The following is a 20,314-nucleotide window of genomic DNA, read 5'->3' as shown; positions in this document are numbered from 1 at the left end:
AGAGACAGAACTATAAATCTGGTGTAAAACAGAAAGGGTATAATATCATCTATAGTATATTTTGTAACCATTTTCAATATATGCTGCAGTTTGGGTACCTTTATGGCCCTTATTCGCTTTGGAAACAGGTTTAAATGACACTCTGGACATCTTGAAAAAGGTTTGATTATCCCTGCAAGACATCCGAGTGATAAGCCCACCCAAATCCCACCCAAAATACGTCTCTTACACGTTCCTTTAACATTTAGACGTCCTGGAGTGTGATTGCCCTGTAATACATCTATAAAATTAGTTTTGAAAATCGGCACTGGACATTTTGGCGATTAAAACATCCGAATGTGGTGCAGGGCTTAGAGCTACAGCCTCAGCACCCTGAGGTTGTGGGCTCAAACCTTGCACTGCGCAGCTGGTTTTAAGAAAGGTTTGGATGATTTCCTGAAGGAAAAGTCTAAAGTCTGTTATTGAGAAAGACATGGGGGAAGCCACTGCTTGCCCTGGATTAGTAGCATGGAATATTGCTACTCCTTGGGGTTTTGGCCAGGTACTAGTAACCTGGATTGGCCACCATGAAAACGAGCTACCGGGCTTAATGGACCTTTGGTCTGACTCAGTAAGGCTATTCTTATGTTCTTACGTGAGCCAAGTATAGGGCAATTAAGCCATTGCAACATCACTGATGAGGTTGGCTCTGAGGCACTGTGGAATGAGGCATTATGACATCACAATCTCAGCTCTGGAATGCTGCTCTCATTGGGGTTCCAGAATCTAGTTATTCTTTGAAATGCTGGAATGTTGCTACTCCTTGGGTTTTGGCCAGGTACTAGTGACCTGGATTGACCACTGTGAGAACGGGCAGCTGGGCTTGATGGATCATTGGTCTGACCCAGTAAGACTATTCTTACGTGAGCCAAGTATAGGACAATTAAGCCTTTGTAACATTACTGATGAGGTTGGCTCTAAGGCACTGTGGAATGAGGCATTATGACATCACATTCTCAGCTCTGGAATGATGCTCTCATTGGGGTTCCAGAATCTAGTTATTCTTTGAAATGCTGGAATGTTGCTACTCCTTGGGTTTTGGCCAGGTACTAGTGACCTGGATTGACCACCGTGAGAACGGGCAGCTGGGCTTGATGGATCATTGGTCTGACCCAGTAAGACTATTCTTACGTGAGCCAAGTATAGGACAATTAAGCCTTTGTAACATTACTGATGAGGTTGGCTCTAAGGCACTGTGGAATGAGGCATTATGACATCACATTCTCAGCTCTGGAATGATGCTCTCATTGGGGTTCCAGAATCTAGTTATTCTTTGAAATGCTGGAATGTTGCTACTCCTTGGGTTTTGGCCAGGTACTAGTGACCTGGATTGACCACCGTGAGAACGGGCAGCTGGGCTTGATGGATCATTGGTCTGACCCAGTAAGACTATTCTTACGTGAGCCAAGTATAGGACAATTAAGCCTTTGTAACATTACTGATGAGGTTGGCTCTAAGGCACTGTGGAATGAGGCATTATGACATCACAATCTCAGCTCTGGAATGTTGCTCTCATTGGGGTTCCAGAATCTAGTTATTCTTTGAAATGCTGGAATGTTGCTACTCCTTGGGTTTTGGCCAGGTACTAGTGACCTGGATTGACCACCGTGAGAACGGGCAGCTGGGCTTGATGGATCATTGGTCTGACTCAGTAAAGCTATTCTTATGTTCTTTTGCTCCTTGTGAGCCCACTGGGACATAAAGGGAAAATGCTTGAAGTACCTGTATGTAAAGCCGCTTTGAGTGTAGTTGTATAACTACAAAAAGGCGGACTAAAAGTCCCAATCGCGTTCCCTACTAGAGAATTTTTTGGATGTCTTTCTGTTTTGAAAATGAGCTCCATTGTCCACTTAGGTGCCTATATTGGCACACCTAGCTGATATATGTTCCTAGCTTGAAGAATTGATTTGGTGATAAGTTTTGAAAAGTTTGAGGGTTTTTTTTTTTAATAAATCCAGTGTGCCAGAGGGTAGGTTTTTATGCCAATGAATGAAATAAAAGTTTGCTGGAAGAAATCGTTTGTGCGTCTCCTAATGGAACTCTGAGGCTTTTCCTACCCCTGGATCATGTATAAACGTAAAAGGCTTAATAAAACTTGAAGGTAATATTAATCAGTAAAAAAAAAAGTGTCTAAAGAAGTGTGTCCATTTTGTAGGCATTGGCTCCTTTTTGGAAGTCGGTATTGAAGAGTGAAAAAATACCTACATGTTTCTTATCATGGGTCATCCCTTGTGAAACTATGGAGGTCAGCGTGCTAAATTGGCTAGCATGCCTTAGTAAAAGACCCCCTATGTCAGGGGTATCAAAGTCCCTCCTTGAGGGCCGCAATCCAGTCGGGTTTTCAGGATATCCCCAATGAATATGCATGAGATCTATTAGCATACAATGAAAGCAGTGCATGCAAATAGATCTCATGTGTATTCATTGGGGAAATCCTGAAAACCCGACTGGAATGCGGCCCTCGAGGAGGGACTTTGACACCCCTGCCCTATGTTATTACAATGGAATGATGTTAAGATAAGTCAAGATACAGAGGCCTGGCTTCTGCTAAAACAGACTTTAATGGTATTTTTGTTCTGAAAAGATCTCTTCTGAGCAGCTTTATTTTCTGTTTACATAATAATATGCTAGATATTTTTACTATTTTTATACACCGCTTAGATTTTACAAAGAATGTGATAAACCATGCATGAGTTGTCTGGAAATGTTGCCTGACTTTTTCACCCAACGTGACATTTCTTTTTTTTACATATTTTCTTTTACATATTTGTGCTAATTAGTTGGTTATGAAATGGTAGTTCAAGAAGGTAAACAGCTTTTTGGTTTGGAGAGAGTCCAAATTAATTTTTCATCTTCCCCCAAACCGGGAAAAATCCAAAGTGCTGAGGCACATTCCTGGGGCCTTGTGCATTACGCCAACTCAAGTCAGTGGAACAGGTGATGAGGGTGAAAATACATTAGGAAGGGAAGCAAGGTAGAGGGAGAACATAGGGGACACCCTCTCCTCCTCCCCCCAAAAAACAATGATCAAATTAAAAGTAATATGAAGAGCAGAACAAATAAAAATTCACAGAATGAAAGCAGAAAAAATTATGTTGGGCTAATTTTGTTTTGTCCTGGTTCTTTAACTTGGGTGCCAGTCTCTGATTTAAAAAAAATAAAAAATAAAATAAAAAATAAAAATCTACCTTGCTTCTGATTTCAAACATCCAAAGAAAAAGCCTAGAAAACATATTTATAGAAATTCAAGCCTGATATATATTTTTTTTAAATTCCCAAATGTAATGCATCCCCAAGCTTCTTGGCAGAGCCAATCTGAGCATGTAACATAAAATAAATAATTTGAAATGGATAGCGCTTCAGTTTTGGAAGAATTTCCCAAAGTGAGGCACAATATCAGTAATTTTCTTATCACCTTTGATAGACTAATTAGTACTGTCTGCTTAAGACTCCATATTCAATTTTGTTTATTTACTGAACCTTGGAAAGCATGTCATGGTTTCATCTCTTCGTGAAGTATTGTTTCAGCCCTTTAGTTCAGACTGCATTTAGTTTTATATCTCTCTTACATGCTTTAAATTATGAGTCATAAGAACATAAAAATTGCCATACTGGGACGGACTGAAGGTCCATCAAGCCCAGTATCCTGTTTCCAACAGTGGCCAACCCATGTCCCAAGTACCTTGCAAAATCCTAACTAGCAAAACAGATTCCATGCTGCTTATTCTAGGAATAAGCAGTGGATTTTCCCCAAGCCATCCCATAGCTGGAATAACAACTGCGGATTACCTCAGGGTTCCCCCCTATCCCCAACACTCTTTAATATCAACCTCAGCTCATTAGGAAACCTGCTACAAAACCTAGGGCTCACCTTCTACATCTACACAGATGACATTACTGTAGTGATTCTGCTAACCGCCCTAACGTCACAATTCTCCAACTCGTTAACCAACATCCTAAATCAAATAGAGCACTGGATGATGGCCTTCAAACTGAAACTCAACACAGAAAAAACCAAATTCTTCCTGGCATCACCCAACGAAAAGATAAAAAAAAAATTCAATTCACCTACAGAGCCGAGAATACAAAATTGACCAAACCATAAAGATTCTGGGGGTAACACTTGACAAACACCTAACCCTGGAAAACCACACAAACCTACTGTTTAAAAAATGTATTTCGGTCCTCTGGAAACTTCGCACTATTAAAAAATTCTTTGATGAAAAGTCCTTCCGTTTACTAGTACAATCATCCATCTTAAGCACCCTAGATTACTGTAACATCATATACCTAGGAGCTTATAAAAAGAACCTCAACAAGCTGAGATTAATTAAGCAACCCGACATCCATGGTTTAAAAAAATGGGAACACATTTCCCCTTATTATCAGAAACTCCACTGGTTACCCGCAGAATCCAGAGTCCTCTTCAAGTTTTGCTACAAAGCTATCTTTGGGATTCTTCCAGCTTACCTAATCTCCCAGTTCTCCCCCAACGAGTCCAACAAGAGCACTCGCAGAACAAACCTATTTAATTACCCCTCCTTGAAATCTTACCAATACAAAAAGTTTCTAGATAGAATGTTATCATTCCAGGCAGCTAGGCTGAACACATGGCTTGGAAAGCCCATACTTGAGGCCACTACATACGCAGACTTTAGAAAATCCCTGAAAACTCGACTGTTTAACAAATTCTAAATTCCCATACCCAACTCTTCCTCGCCATGACCCTTCCACCTCGCCCCTTAATTCCAAGGCCCAAAACTAATTATACTTTCCACCTTGAATCTTATGTACTGACATAATGTATCTTTATTGGAACCCACCTGCACCCCATGTACTGATAAAACGTATCTTTATTGTAACCCATGTACTGACTAAATGTATCTTTATGGTAACCCACCTGTATCCCATACACTGACAAAATGCACCTTGATAGTAAACCACTTGTATTGTAACCCACTTGCATCCCATGTACTGACAAAATATACCTTTACTGTAACCCACTTGCATCCCATGTACTGACAAAATGAATCTTTAATGTAAACCACTTGCATTCCATGTACTGACTAAACGTATCTTTATTGTAAACCGCTTCTATCCCATGTACTGTCAAATGTATCTTTATTGTAAACCGCTTCGAACTTCACGGTATAGTGGTATATAAGAAATAAATTATTATTATTATTATTCTGGCTTGCCTAGTTTGCATTTCTTCTTTATGGCAGGCTTGTTTATGAGGGCTTAATCAGTACCTGACATCCCTTATCTCTTCCCAGCTCTGCTGGGTGACATCTCTTTTGCTCCTGTGTGAAATTGAAGACTTTCCTCCCTCCCCCCCCAAACTGGAAGTGAGAACAGGCTGAAGATCTTTCTCAGTTTTCAGCTTCAGAAGCTCATTCAACAAACACAACTAGTTTGGGCAACGCATCCTCCACCTACAGCGGTGATTCCCAAACTTTTTACTATGGCAGAACTCCTAAAATATCTTTTCACACACCAAGGAGCCCTCAATTTGTATAAACATACAGTATATACGTTCATACAAACAGATCTTCAATCTATTTTCTTGAGGAACCCCTGAAGAGAGTTAACGGAACCCAGTTTGGGAATCGCAGATCTACATAACCTAGGTTTGGATATAGCTCATGTCACTTTAGTGGTAGCTCAGGACGTGTTATTCAGATACAATAGATATTTTCCTGTTTCTGGAGGACTTACAATCTATACTTGTACCCACCCTTATAGCCCAGCATTTGCTCCCTCATCACCCTCATAGCCTGATATCTCCCACTTTCTTTTCTCTTCCCTCCTGCATTTCCCCCCATGGTCCAGCATTTCTTCCACTCTCTTCCCTCACTCCCATTGTGAGACATCTCTGCATCACTTCATTCTGCTCCTGGATCCAGCATCTCCTGCCTTCTCCCCCTCCACCTCCTATGTATCTCTCCCTCTCTCTCATCCACCCCATGTCCAACACCTCTCTCTCCCCCTTTCTTGTGTCCTTTCCCCATGCAGCATTCTCTCCCTTCTTCCCTTCCATTGCCATATCCAACATTTCTGTTTTTCCCACTGTCCATCATCACTCTCTCCCCGCCTTGTGCCCTGAGTCAAACCTCTATGTCCCCCTTCATGTACTATCTCTCCCTTCCTCTCCTCCATTATCATGGGCAACATTTCACCCTCTCACCATTAATGTCTCCTTCCTCCCCCTATGCCAATATCTTTCCTCCCTCCCCTCCCTTTACTCTCTTTTCCTTAGTAAGGCTCGCTTCTTTGGATCACTGTATTGGCAGCGATTCTCACATGCTATCTGCCACTAACCCAGAAGCCTCCCCTCTGCTGCAGAGAGACTTCTGGGTTAGCAGGTGTCAGTGTGTGGGAATTCTGCATTGTGCAGTCAAGCAGAATGCCGCCAGGATTGAAAGGTTTTGAAAAAGTGTGTTTTATTTGATTTTATTAACTGAAATAGATCAGCTTTGGGAAATGGACTTCTGATTTGGAAGCAGATTTACCGTACATTCATACTACCTACCTCCTCTTACTGTAATTCCTCTTTAGTAATGTTCAATAACCATTGGCTTTAACTTGTGTAATAATAATAGCTGGACTAGTATCTGGATATTCTCAAAACAAAAAGGCAGTCCAATGCATAACAAATGAAAAAAGTATGTTATTATTTAACCTTAGGACCTCAGCAGTGTAACCCAGGATCAATTATATCACTGGGAATACATACACTATGCCATCTTCATTGGTCTCTAAAATATTCCATTTCAATATTGTGAATATCTCCCAAAACACTTTAAATATTTATAGAAACTTTCCAAAGACTTAGCTTATTTTATGTCGGCAGGGATTCATTCCGACATGTTTTGCCATCAGGCTTTTTCAAGGAAACGTCCCCTTGTCTAAACCATCCATCATTTAGACAGCATGTCCTCTAAATTCGGAAGACTTAGCTTATTTTATGTCAAAAGGAGTCCCTGCCGACATAAAATAAGCTAAGTCTTTGGAAAAGTCTCTATAAATATTTAAAATGTTTTGGGAGATATTCACAATATTGAAATGGGATATTTTAAGAGACTGATGAAGATGGTATAGTGTATGTATTCCCAGTGATATCATTGATCCTGTGTTATACAGCTGAGGGCCTAATGATAAAATAATAGCATACTTATTCATTTCTTATATATAGGACTGTTTTGAGAAGTTTTCTATAGTAAGCAGGGAAATGGAACTGAAACTTATGCACTTGGGAAAAAATGTTTACTCGCAGGAACTTGGTCCTTAGAGGGATTTAGGAACTACTTCCTACTTCCTGGTACAAGTGCCCTTGGTAAGGACACCATCTGATTTTTGTTGTATTTTGAGGAAAACAGCAGGGCACTGATATAATGCTAGTTACACTGATCCTCTTCATTATAAAAATTGAATAAGAGTTTCCTAAAAGCCCTTTCACTCCTGTTCCCTCACTGCAGTGAGGTTTCAAATCTTTAACACATCTATTCTCTTCACTGCACTGACCTGTTATAACGTATTCAAATATATGGTCTATACCTCTGTATCATTTCTAATATTATATAAGCCACAATGATTCCTAGTCATTTGCGGGATACAAGAATTGGTATGGTATGTTATAAGCTGACAAGAGAAATCTTAATAACTTCTCTTGCTTATTTGGCTGGAGATCTGTAAAGAATGTGATTTTCTTTGAAAGATCAAAGTGTGTTGAATGACTACTTAGGCCCTCTTTTACAAAGGTGCGCTAAGCGTTTTAGCGTGGATTTAGAGTGCTAGTGTGGTAACCGCTAATGTGTCCATAGCGCACACTAATATTTAACGTGTGCTAAAAAGCATAGCGCACCTTAGTAAAAGAGGGGGTTAGTTTTTAACAATTTAACCCATACATGATCAGTCTCCTTTGGCCTTCAGAATTCAAATTCCGATCTGTCATACTATTTGCCTAGATTGCGTTGTCTTGTTTTGAATCTCCCTTCTCTTTCTTGCTTATTTCACACTTAACTTGCAGCGAAATTAAATATTTGGCTTGCCCGGTGTGTGTTAGAAGCCTCTTCTTACCTGGATTTAAGAAAACAGATAAAAACACAATTATTTAATAGGCCAGGGTCTTAATACTTTTTTTATATTTTTATCTTGCTTTGTAAAATTCTCTGTATTCTTTTATACTACATGCATTTTATAATTTATGTATTTCTTCCACTAGATGTCTTCAATTGCTGTCTTTTTAAATAACTTGTACTGTTTGTATCTTATTCAATTGTTGTGAACCGCTTAGAACTCTCGGGTATATAAAAATAAATTTATTATTATTATTACCTTTTCTCTTTTAAGGTTCATTCCCCTGCCCCTCACCAGAGGAATCTGTGTACCTTCCAAATGTACTTTGTCATTTCATTTGTCTACCTTGCATTCCCTTGAGTGTAGCTATATAATCACTTCCATTATTTTGACATAGAAAGTATCAAAAGAAGAGTCAATGCAAAAGTGTAAAATCTTCTCTTTTGAGATTAATTAGTAATGAGACGAGTAGCTTGCATAGCTGATTGTCAATACTTTAGCCTGACCTCTGCCCTTTCTCTTTTTTCTTTTCATGTATGTGTGGTTGAAAATCTACAGAACTGCCTGCTGAAGAAGGTAAGAACCACCCTTTTTAATTCACCCATTTTTAGAGGTCTCTCAAATACGAGCATATGAAATGCAATGCTGAGACCATCCCAAGTTTATATTCTCTCTTCGACAGAGGCTGCTTGGAGTTAGCTGAACCTCAAATTTTCAGTGAATCTGTTGGCACAATGTTCTCTCTGCAACCTGCTCCCTGCCTCACCTCAACTTCATATAAGCTGGTGGAATCCCTAAGCTCTACTGGTTGAAAACCCCCTGAACTTCCTTGAGGCGCCCTGAACTCCCTTGAGTGCAATTCCCTGTCAGGCAGCATAGGGAAACTGCTATCAACCATAAAACTGCACTGGAGGAGTTTGCCTTCAAAGAGGTCTTTAGCTGGCAAGGCTTGGGGATCCTCACCAGCTGTAGCAAGAGTGTACCACTGTTGGGTATGCGTGAGCCCAAAGTGGGTGGGCCCTCTGCCCACTTAGGGGTATGCTGCTGTTGGGAAATATTCAGTGGATCCTAATAGGGGAGTTCATTCTGTCACTCAACCCCATATGTATGATGTGGAGACCCCAACCCCTGGATTCTAGAGAGGATATAGATCTCAGATCGGCACCCCCCAAAAAATAAGTTAATGGGCTCTAATTTAATTATAGGAGTTAATTAGCACCTAATTGGCACAAATTATCATTTGGGCTCTGACCGGCTGCATGCTATTTTGTAACAGTGGGAGCCTAATTTGGATCATGTGTAACTCAACAGGGGTGGGGCCCTGGGAGAGGCATGGGTGGGTCAGGGGCATTTACAAAAGATAGGCACAGATAGGATTGCCAGATTTTTGATTTGGAGAATCCAGACCCCCTAGACCCGCCCATTCCCACCCTGTAACACCCTAATCCCGCCCCTGCTGCCTGCTCTTGTGCGCGACGTTCTCACATGGCATCTGCTCATGTACGGACTTCCTCCCTGCCCGACGCAATTTGAGGAGGCTTTTTAAAACCCGGACATGTCCTCGAAAGATGAAATCCAGATGTCTGGTCACCCTAGGCACAGATCTCTGCTATTCTGTAACACTGTGCACAGCTGTGTACCAGGATTTACACCAGGTTTCAGCTGGCATAAGTCCTCATGCCCAAAGTTGAGAGAGAAATTTGGCCCTCGGCACTGTTCTGTAAAGAAGGCTCATGCTGGAATGCCCTTTATTTTTTTATATATATATTACTCTTATAATAATTTTAAAATAATAAATATTACTGAAGAGTATTTAGTACTTAGCTTATACGGAGTGGTTGCTGGTAAGGGATAAACAAGCCAACATGTTTCACCCAGGGATAGTAGCCCTGAGGAAACCCCCTCCACGGGTGAAACATGTTGGCTTGTTTATCCCTTACCAGCAACCACTCCGTATAAGCTAAGTACTAAATACTCTTCAGTAATATTTATTATTTTAAAATTATTATAAGAGTAATATATATATAAAAAAAATAACAAAACTATGAAAATATATAAAAAGACATAACAGTTAAAACATTGCATCAACCCCATGACGATTAGGTGCATAAAGCCAGAGGATATGATTTTTTGATCCCCTGGTGGCATCTCTGAGGGCTGAGAATATTTATGAGAATAGCATTGTTATAAGGTATTTAGGGTGACTTAAAACATCACCTTATGCTATTTTGTCGAGATTTCACCTTATACAAAACCCATTTGTTCAAGCCTACTATCCAAATCAAATAAAAGAAAGGATGACACCTCCTTAGAAAGAATTGTGGTACCGTCCGAACTGATACCCCAGATTTTGGAAATCAGAAATAGGAATCCCCGCTGAACAAGGCCTGCAACTCGGAAAACTGCAGAGCCAAAACCATGGCCACAAGAAACCCCGGGTTCAACGGCACAAGGAGGAAATGAAGCCTTCGGTAAACTGCGAAGAAGTACCTGAAGATTGTACTCATCCCTTGGTCTCCAGATTCATGCGAGGTCTTTTCAATGTGAAACCACCTCTTAAAGCACCTCCTGTGATCTGGGATCTTAATGTGGTTCTCTCAGCCTTAATGAAGCCTCCGTTTGAACCTTTGGCCACGGCTTCTTTCAAATTTCTCACTTGGAAGGTTCTCTTCCTGATTGCTCTCACCTCTGCCAGGAGAGTCAGTGAGCTCCATGCACTAGTAGCAGACCCACCTTTTACCGTCTTTCATCATGACAAGGTGGTTCTGCGTACACATCCAAAGTTTCTCCCTAAGGTTGTCTCTGACTTTCACCTTAACCAGTCCATTGTCTTACCTGTATTCTTCCCAAAACCTCATTCTCATCCAGGGGAACAGGCTTTGCATACTTTGGACTGTAAGCGTGCTTTGGCTTACTGTTTAGAGCGCACTAAGCCTCACAGATCATCTCCCCAACTTTTTCTATCTTTTGATCCCAATAAGTTGGGACATCCTGTTTCTAAACGTACGATATCCAATTGGCTTGCTGCTTGTATCTCGTTCTGTTATGCTCAGTCCGGACTGACACTGGAAGGTTCTGTCACGGCCCATAAGGTTAGAGCTATGGCAGCATCTGTGGCTTTCCTCAGATCTACTCCTATTGAGGAAATCTACAAGGCTGCTACTTGGTCCTCAGTTCATACTTTCATGTCTCATTATTGTCTGGATGCATTCTCCAGAAGAGATGGACACTTCGGCCAATCTGTTTTACAAAATTTATTTTCCTAATGGCCAACCTTCCCTCCATCCCTCTTTTTGTTAGCTTGGAGGTCACCCATCAGTTAAGAATATGCTGCCTGCTTGTCCTGGAATAAAGCACAGTTACTTACCGTAACAGGTGTTATCCAGGGACAGCAGGCAGATATTCTTACGTCCCACCCACCTCCCCGGGTTGGCTTCTTAGCTGGCTTATCCTAACTGGGGACCGCGCGCCTCCGTCGGGCGGGAAGGCACTCACGCATGCATGAACTTTCTAAGTTCTTAGAGTGCAATCACTCTAAAATTGTCCGTACCGGGGCTCCGTTGGTGCCGTCACCCATCAGTTAAGAATATCTGCCTGCTGTCCCTGGATAACACCTGTTACGGTAAGTAACTGTGCTTTTTAGGCAGATAGGCATGGCCAATGCTGGACGTGGCGTTAGGCGGTCTAAAGCATCTAATTAGGCACAATTCACGCAAACATAGGTGCCAGAAATATAGACCTGGATAACTATGGCCTACATTTCTGGTGCCTATCTTTCACATTGGCGCAATTCTGAAGCCTGATCGTCCTGCGTTCACCGGCCTCTTTTAAGGCGGCCACCAATATCGGCGCCAGTTCGAGATTCTGGCCCAAAATCTCGTAACAGTCTTGCTTTGAAAGTTGAGATTGGAAACACCGGGATTTCAAAATTAAGAATTTCAAACAAATTGGCGCATGAAAAAGATGACAAAATGTGGACCAAACTTTTGACCAGTACCCGTTAACAATTGCCCCCTCAAATAAACTGTGCTTGATTGTTCCAACTTGCACTGAATAGGAGTAGTAATTTTTGGGAAGTGACGGGGTAATGTAGTGCTATTTCAAAGGAGTCCATAAAGATCTATGCGCTAGACTGCACTATTGAAGAAGATTTGGTAGAGTGTGAAATCAAGAACCAAAAATTGCTCCATTCCTGGAGGAGGTACAATTTAAGTTTGTGAAAAGGAAAAAAGATCTCTACATTTTATATTCACATATTTCAAATATCATGAATATAAGATGATTCACATATACTCAGAATTGTGTAATTTGATGAAGAGCCAAAGCTCCTATAGCCAAACCAACCACCCAATCACTGTGTATGGAATAGTGACAAACAATAAAGAATTAATATATAGTGATTGAAGACAAATTTTTGAACAATCACTATATAGTAATTCTTTATTGTTTGTCCCTATTCCATGCACAGTGAGCTTTGGCTCTTGGTCAAATCACACAATACTGAGTGTATGTGAATCATCTTGTATTCATGATATTTAAAATATGTGAATATAAATGTAGAGATTTTTTTTCCTTTTCATATTGATTTATTTTGATCTCTATTTCTCGTGCAATACCTGTTTTGTGACTTAGTCTGCAATTTAAATTTGTACCTTAAAAGTCATCTCCACTTTAAGTGACTTGCTGTAAGATAAAAATAAAAATGTCAAGAGAAATTGATGAAACGACATCAAAATAAACATTGGTCTAATATTAAAGGCCACATCTATTGTTTGGGGATTTTGTCCTCCCTTTCATTCAGGTTAAGGCCAGGCCAGTCCTGGTTTATTCTGCTGCCCGCTACTACTTGCATGTAGTATCCGGAAAGAGTGCACACACTTGCAAATTTTGGGTTTTTCCTATTTAGGGTATAAACAATGTGATACTAGGGTTATGCAATCATTTGAAACTAACAGACCCTCAGGAATTGGCATGGAGTGATTTCACATCGTTGGCATTCTCAATGCTGCTTCTCATCTCGCTCTTCACTAGAGGTTTTTGACCTCACTGGGGGTTATTTGAATTTATTGCTGATGCTGTTTAATCTGTCCTCCATCACTAGCTCATGAAAGTGCACTTAAGAGCCCCTGTTCACTGCCAGCAGTCTCACCCCCCCCCCTTCCTAGTGCTTGTTTCAGACAAGATTTACTTACTGTGACATTACAGCCAGAGTTGGAAGAAATAAAGTGTTACTGAATGTGACTCCCACAGCCTAGGTGACGGCTCCATGCTTTTTCTTGTTTCCTCAGGGAAATCCTTATGGGAGCTGGTGCTGGAGCAGTTTGAAGATCTGCTTGTTCGCATTCTCCTACTGGCAGCTCTAGTTTCATTTGTAAGTATCCTTAAGGGTTTCAGCCTGTTCCTTGCGTGTATTTCACTATTGCACATTTGCCTTCGTTTTTATGAATTCTAGTGCTTCTGTATAGATAATTTTCCAGCAGTCTGATTCTTTTAATAGCATTTTTCTTTTTAGTGGCAATAAAAATAAAACTGCAAACATCTTAGCAATTCTCATAATCCAAAGCCCCTCCCCTTTCCCAGCCTATAGTATTTCAACATCTAAATTTACAGAAGAAATTAAGAAAAGAAAGAAACCTACGTTCACAATATTTATCAATAAACTAATCATTTAAGAGAAATATGTCCCAAAACTTTTATAGTCCATGTAGTTGGAAAGGATACAAGAAATAAAGAAACTGCAAATTCTTCTAGTAACAAAGGAAACAATAATGTACCTTGTAAATCATCCCAATTGCTCTAACCTCATTCTAAAGTATGTAGAAAGGTAATAGTTATTTTTGGAAAACTGCTCATTTAATTGAGGACTGAATTCTATATATTGGTGCCAAAAAGACCCCGCCTAAACACTATTCTATAAACAGTGCCTAAAGTTAGGTGTGGTTTATAGAATAATGCTTACACTCAGGAACTGCAACTAATTTTAGGCATAGCCATTTGCACCAATGAAAATGTGGTGCAAATGTCCCCACCTACATTTAAGGCATGGAAGCCCTAATTCTGTAATTACACAGGTAATTTAAAGGAACACCCCTGATCCACCCGTTTCCACACTCCCCTTTATTGGCCAGTGCTTAAATTTTAGGTGAAGAAGAAAAGAACAATTTTGGGGAGTGGCCAAGATGATGACATGTACCTGGTGAGCTGAGAGCTCTCCTCTATTGTGCCTCCTGTTTCCCCTTTGTTCTGTTTGCTGGACTCAACATGCTCCATACAAAAAGGAAGGGTGTAGTAAGGCCAGCTTCCTCTCTGGCTTGTACCTCCTTTCCGGTACAACAAGAACAAAGAGAGAGAGAGAGAGATGCCATTGAAACTATAGCTAGAAATTCCAAGGTTGAAGGCCCTGCTATGAGGCAGATTGAAGGAGCAACTGCCTCCCTGGGGCATAACGTTTCTCTGTCTTCCCCCAGAAGCCAGTCACCTGCCATGTCTGGCAGCTACAGTGGAGCTATCATGGGAGTACAACCAACACTGCATTGCTGTTGAATACTCTGGGTGAGGGTGGGGCACCAATGGTGTACCTGGAGGGGCAGGAATCCGTGGCAAGCACCCCCTCTTCCAGGCAGCTCGGGGGTGCTAGAGTGGTCACGGGTCTGTGGTTCACCTGCCCACAGCCATCAGCTCAGGAATTCACATCAGAGAGGAGAAGGTCTGGCAGACCGCAAACCTTTGACTAGTCCAACATCCCTGAGCTCTCTGCACCTGGAGCTAACTACCCCCTGCCATGACATTGGTACGCCACTGCAGGGCACCACTAGAGAGACACCAAGAGGTACAGCTTGTTGGTGGAACAGAAAGTTCTGTGTCCCCTGAGGCTGTAACACTGGATACCATTAGGAAACTTCTTTTGGAGCTTATTTCTACCTTGTGGAAATCTTCTGAGGAAGTAAATGTTTTACTGACTAAAGCTGATTTGTCCAAAAGGAAGGATATTAAATCCCTCCAAGAGTTTAAAAATGTTTTTGTTAATGATAAATTATTTCTATACAAGAAGGTTGAACAAATGGAGAATTTCAACAGGAGACTTAGGCTTTTGAATTTTCCTGTGTTCCCTGGGATTTTGCCTTTGGACATGTTTAAAAAAATACCTTGTAGAAATCTTAAAATTTTCCTCTGGTTTAATTCATACCTTGAATAAGGTATTTTGTTAGTGTTTCTAAAAAGAACTCCCTAGGTGAAATTTAGCAAGACCAACAGATTGATTTGAATAATATCTCAACCATATTGGAAGAATCCATAACAGATTCAACACAAAGATCTATTTAGGTGGCTTAATTTGGTTTTCAACAAGACATGAATAACGTCATGAAGTTCTACTTTGTAATTCTCAAGAACATTTTCATGGACATAAAGTTTGGATTTATCCTGATGTAACCAAACAAAATAATAGGAAAGCTTTCTTAGTTTATAGAAAAGATAATCTTTTATTGTTTTTTTAGGCTGGTTTATCCTTGTAAATGTCTGTTAAGGCTAGGAGGAACTTTTTGTCCCTGAACAATTGAAAGCCTTTCTAGATCTTCAGATTAGCTAGGAATGACCTGACTGGATAGTAGATTATATAATAGCTGCAGATTGTGTTAGGGTCTTGCATCTGCATTTATTTTCTTGCTTTGGAACTCCTTATCCTAAAATTGTTCCACTTCCCATTTCTCCTTATTGTGGTCTGAGGAAGATTAGAGCGTATTTTCGTCACTATTGTATTTACTTAACTACTACCCATTTTGGTCTATTTCTTTTCTGCGTTGCAGTAACAAATAGATGCTTGTGGAGTTTTTCTGTAAAATTTGTACAAATGTAAAGTGAAAAAAAGCTTTAGGCACAGATCCCACACCTAAATTTACGCTCCACAAGAACCAGCACAGTCTTGCCATATCTACTGCTTGGAAAGAAAAACGGAGGCAGTCTCATTACTTTTCAATCAGCCCTCGTACATCAGGGATTACTGTTAATTTATGACTACAAAAACGAACATCTTTAAACTTGAAATCCACCAATATATAGCCACTGCACATGATCAGGTGTTGGTATAATGAACACGGGAAGCTGTAGAAGCAGTGCCTCCTTTTGGGAAATCTGCTTGCAGAAGCTGGCTTAGTGGTGAGCACTGTGCATTACTATGCAGAAGTCCTGAGTAGAGAATGACATGGTGACTGCTAGCCGCGGGTAGCCACAGGTAACCCACCCAAACGGGGATGAAAAAAAACCTGGTCACTGTGGGTACGGGGACAAGACCATTCACCGCCCCGTGGAGTGGTAAATGGCCTTGTCCTCGCAGTCAATTGAGGGAACGCACACAAAATACTTTAAAAATCCGATCGCGCGGTCCGAACATCTTCCTCCTTCTCTTGCCTTTATTTTCGCTGGCGATTTTACTCTTAATCCTGAAGTCATGTGCTGCTAGCTGGCTGCCTGAAACTTCTCCTCTAACGTAACCGGAAACAGGAAGTTGTGTCAGAGCAGAGAAGTTTCAGGCAGCCAGCCAGCTACACGCGACTTAAGGAAATGCTGCGGCTGCTTGTTAAGAGGAAAATCACCAGCGAAGGTAAAGACAAGGGAGGGAGGGAGTTGCACGGACCACGGCGGGCGAGAAGGAGGGAAGGGGGCTGCTGCTGGGGACGGAGGACCTTTTAAAATGAACCTTTTAAAAAAAATATTAATTTCCCATAGAGTTGGGGGGGGGGGAGGGAAAGGACACCAAAGCAAAACTGGCCGAGGAGTAGGAAAGAGAAAGGGCAGAAGGACAGGCAGATGAGCCAGATGCTGGAAGCGGGGAGGGGGGGGGGAAGGAGGGGAGAAAGGGGGAACAAAGCTAGATGGAGTTGCAGAGGAGAAATCTGGACATAGGAAGGTAACAGAAACAGAGGGGAAATTACGTATATGGGGGCATAAGGACACAAACATAAAGGGGAGATACATGATTTGGGGAGGGAAATTATGTGCATGGGGGCATAGGGACAGAGACATAAAGGGAAGATACATGAGGGGAATTATGTGCATGGGGACATAGGGAACATAAAGGGGAGATACATGAGGGAAAATTATATGTAAGGGGCATAGGGACAGAGACATAAAGGGGAGATGCATGGGGATGGTATATGGACACAGGGAGGGCAATGCTGGACACAGGGGGGAGTATACTGATACAGAGGGGAGATATTAGAAATGAGGAAAATAGGAAGTTTCCAAGTTCTTAGAGTGCAATCACTCTAAAATTGTCCGTACCGGGGTTCCGTCGGTGCCATCACCCATCAGTCAAGAATATCTGCCTGCTGTCCCTGGATAACACCTGTTACGATAAGTAACTGTGCTTTACAAATTGTTTGCTCTAACAGAACTCGTAAAACCTCAATTTTTGTTTCTGGAGACTTTAGTCACCTTTTCTCAACTTCTATGCTAAACTTGACTCTGTATATGTCAACCTAAGATGATCAAACTATACTGTGCAAATGTAAATCTGTAACCCGTTTGTCTATATCATCCTTGTAACCCATTCTGAGCTCGTTGGGGAGCAAGGGATATAAAATGAACCAAATAAATAAAAATAACAGCAGTGAAAAAATAAACAAATACAAATAGCTATTAATGGCATAGAAAACTAAAAAAGTAAAATAACCCCCCCCCCCCCCGTCACTTCTCCCAGTCTTAATCAGCTTCCAGTTCCATGGCACCATAAAAGCGACCCCTCCACTGCACCTGAAAGGCTTGGACCAAATTCTGCAGCTCCTCTAGCTAAAAAGAGGCATCCGCCATGCTATTTATATATTCACAAGTCATCCAAGACTTCTAAAATGACCCCCTAGAATATTTAAAGCCATTTCCATTGGAAAAAGTGCTTTACCTATGAAAATCTGACTTCTGTAAAATTTAGATAAACGATCCCGAGTGGTATTTCTGATCCAAATCACAGTAACAAAATCCCAAATCCACTCATCTGGAAAAGTGCATTCTATATAAGAAGAAACTTCTCCCCCTTGTCACAGGAAAGGCCTCAGAAATGGAGCCTACGCATAGTCATAATGTCATAGACTGAGTTAGTCGGCGTAGTTTACCAGCTCCTTGCTCCAGTCATTGGCCAAAAACCTGTACAGTGAAACTCTTCCTTTTAGTTCAACTGATGTTGCAATTGGGAGAGTTCACTCAGACAAACACTAATTTTCAAAATTTTTTTCAGACCTTTTTCTCACACTTTTTCTAGATACAGTGTTTAAACTATTATTAAATACTATCTTTTCATAATTACTACTCTGTATACACTAATCCACTCAACTGAAAAAAGTGACCGCAGAGTCATTCTCAACAGCGCGATGTAGAATCTTAAAAAAACGCCACTTATCTGAAAACAGTTGTAGCCTGGAAAAAATTTACCCATCCTATATGTTGGCAAAGTACATGCATAAGGGACAGTTTCATATCTAAGCACCTGGTATCAACCTAGTTTGTAAATACATTTAAAAATTTTCTATACCACTTAAGGACTAAATGGTTCACATGAGTTAAAACTTCATAGGATGAAGTTAAGAGGTGATAGGTTCAGGAGTAATCTAAGGAAATACTTTTTTTACCAAAAGGGTGATAGATGCATGGAACAGTCTCCCCTCGGTAAAGGTGGTGGAGAGAAAGACTGTGTCTGAATTCAAGAAGGTGTGGGATAGGCATGTGGGATCTCTTAGAGAGAGGAAAAGATAATGGTTACTGCGGATGGGCAGACCGGATGGGCCATTTGGCCTTTATCTGCCATCATGTTTTATGTGTTTTTCAAAAGATTTATGTGAGTAATTGGTGTGTTACTTTGTGGAGTTGCCTTGAACATGCTATCTCAAGCAAACTTCATGTGCTGTAGGGAGAAGCGTTCCTGGAGTGGATGTGGACATTTTGAGTAAAATTATGCACATATCTACATAAATTAGGAGTTGTAGGTATGTGTGAATACTCTTTCTTGGGAAAATATTTCAAAATGAGTTTACGCGTATTTTTACTTTGAATATCTGCAAAATTCATGCTGTGAAACACACACACACATTTTTTTCACAAGTGTGGATAGTTATGAAATCAACCTTTCAAGTGTTAATCTACTGTAAAGGTTTTTTTTGGTTTTATACATTTCCTTGATATGGGATGATTTTCTATATAGTTGGGAGTACTAAATTCTGGAGGCTGGGATTTGACTTTTGTCCTTTGGAACGTTTGGTAATCATGGAGAGTGCAAAGAAATGCATTTACGGCTATTTAGAATATGTGTGTTCTCTTCCTAAAGAAGGTAGACAAAAGCTCAACATTATCTGTGACTTTTTAACAATAAACAAAAAAAATCCAAAATATTTGCTCGAAAGAGATGTAAACTTGGCTCAAAGCATCAAATCTTAATAATGTCCCCTCAATGCAAAAAGATGCTGGAGGTTATGGATATGTCTCTCCAATTTGCAAATCCAATATTCGTTTTGGCTTAAGAGATGAGGGAGACGAGGCAAATCAGTTTACTTGGTTAGGTATGTAAATGTGGCCTGTTTTGAATAGTCTTCAGGCATTCACAAAACATATTAAGCTGTACACCCATCTGTCAGAAAAGTCATAGCTAAAATGCTGCAGTCTCTATGCAAAGAACTGACAATACAAATTACTCCTCAAGTTTCAGTGCTTCAGGATATGCAAAAATCCCATCTAAGCAATATATATTTATTTAGACTTATATCCCGTCCTCTCCAAAGAGCCCAGAACAGGTTACAGTTTACATTCAGTGTTACAATATAGGGCTTACATACAGTGTGTTGCAATATATCTTCATATAGGATTATTTACTGATGCTGGTGAAGGGTTGAGGGAGTGACTAGGCAAAAAGGTAGGTTTTTACAGCTTTTCTAAAGCTAAGAAGTCCTTTAAGGGCTCTGATATGAGGAGGTAGGCTAATCTAGAGGTTTGGTAAGAAATGGGAATAGGATTGTTTCCAGGCTATCTGGAGTTGGAGGGAGTGTCCTGATGGTGTGACATAGTAACATAGTAGATGACGGCAGATAAAGACCCGAATGGTGTGCGTAGGTATATTTCATCTTGGGAGCATAGTATTCTCTTTGGGGTGTAGAGAGGAAGTTTGTCTGAGAAGAATTTGGGTGTCATGTTGTAGAGGGATTTATATGCCAACACT

The 20,314-nt window shown here is 40.7% G+C and overlaps 1 protein-coding gene across 3 annotated transcripts in view; it reads left to right on the top strand.

Moving 5' to 3' along the window:
• ATP2A3 (ATPase sarcoplasmic/endoplasmic reticulum Ca2+ transporting 3) overlaps positions 1–20,314 on the top strand; it is a 252,918-nt gene that overhangs the window by 58,946 nt on the left and 173,658 nt on the right. For all 3 annotated transcript variants that reach the window (XM_033921665.1, XM_033921666.1, XM_033921667.1), the window contains exons 2-3: positions 8,677–8,694; positions 13,407–13,489. In XM_033921665.1, coding sequence (XP_033777556.1) covers positions 8,677–8,694; positions 13,407–13,489 — 101 coding nt within the window. The remainder of the gene's footprint in view (positions 1–8,676; positions 8,695–13,406; positions 13,490–20,314) is intronic.

The sequence above is a fragment of the Geotrypetes seraphini genome, chromosome 15 (assembly GCF_902459505.1).
Source record: "Geotrypetes seraphini chromosome 15, aGeoSer1.1, whole genome shotgun sequence".
In the NCBI taxonomy this organism is placed as follows: Eukaryota; Metazoa; Chordata; class Amphibia; order Gymnophiona; family Dermophiidae; genus Geotrypetes; species Geotrypetes seraphini.
This window is presented reverse-complemented; position numbering and strand designations above follow the sequence as displayed.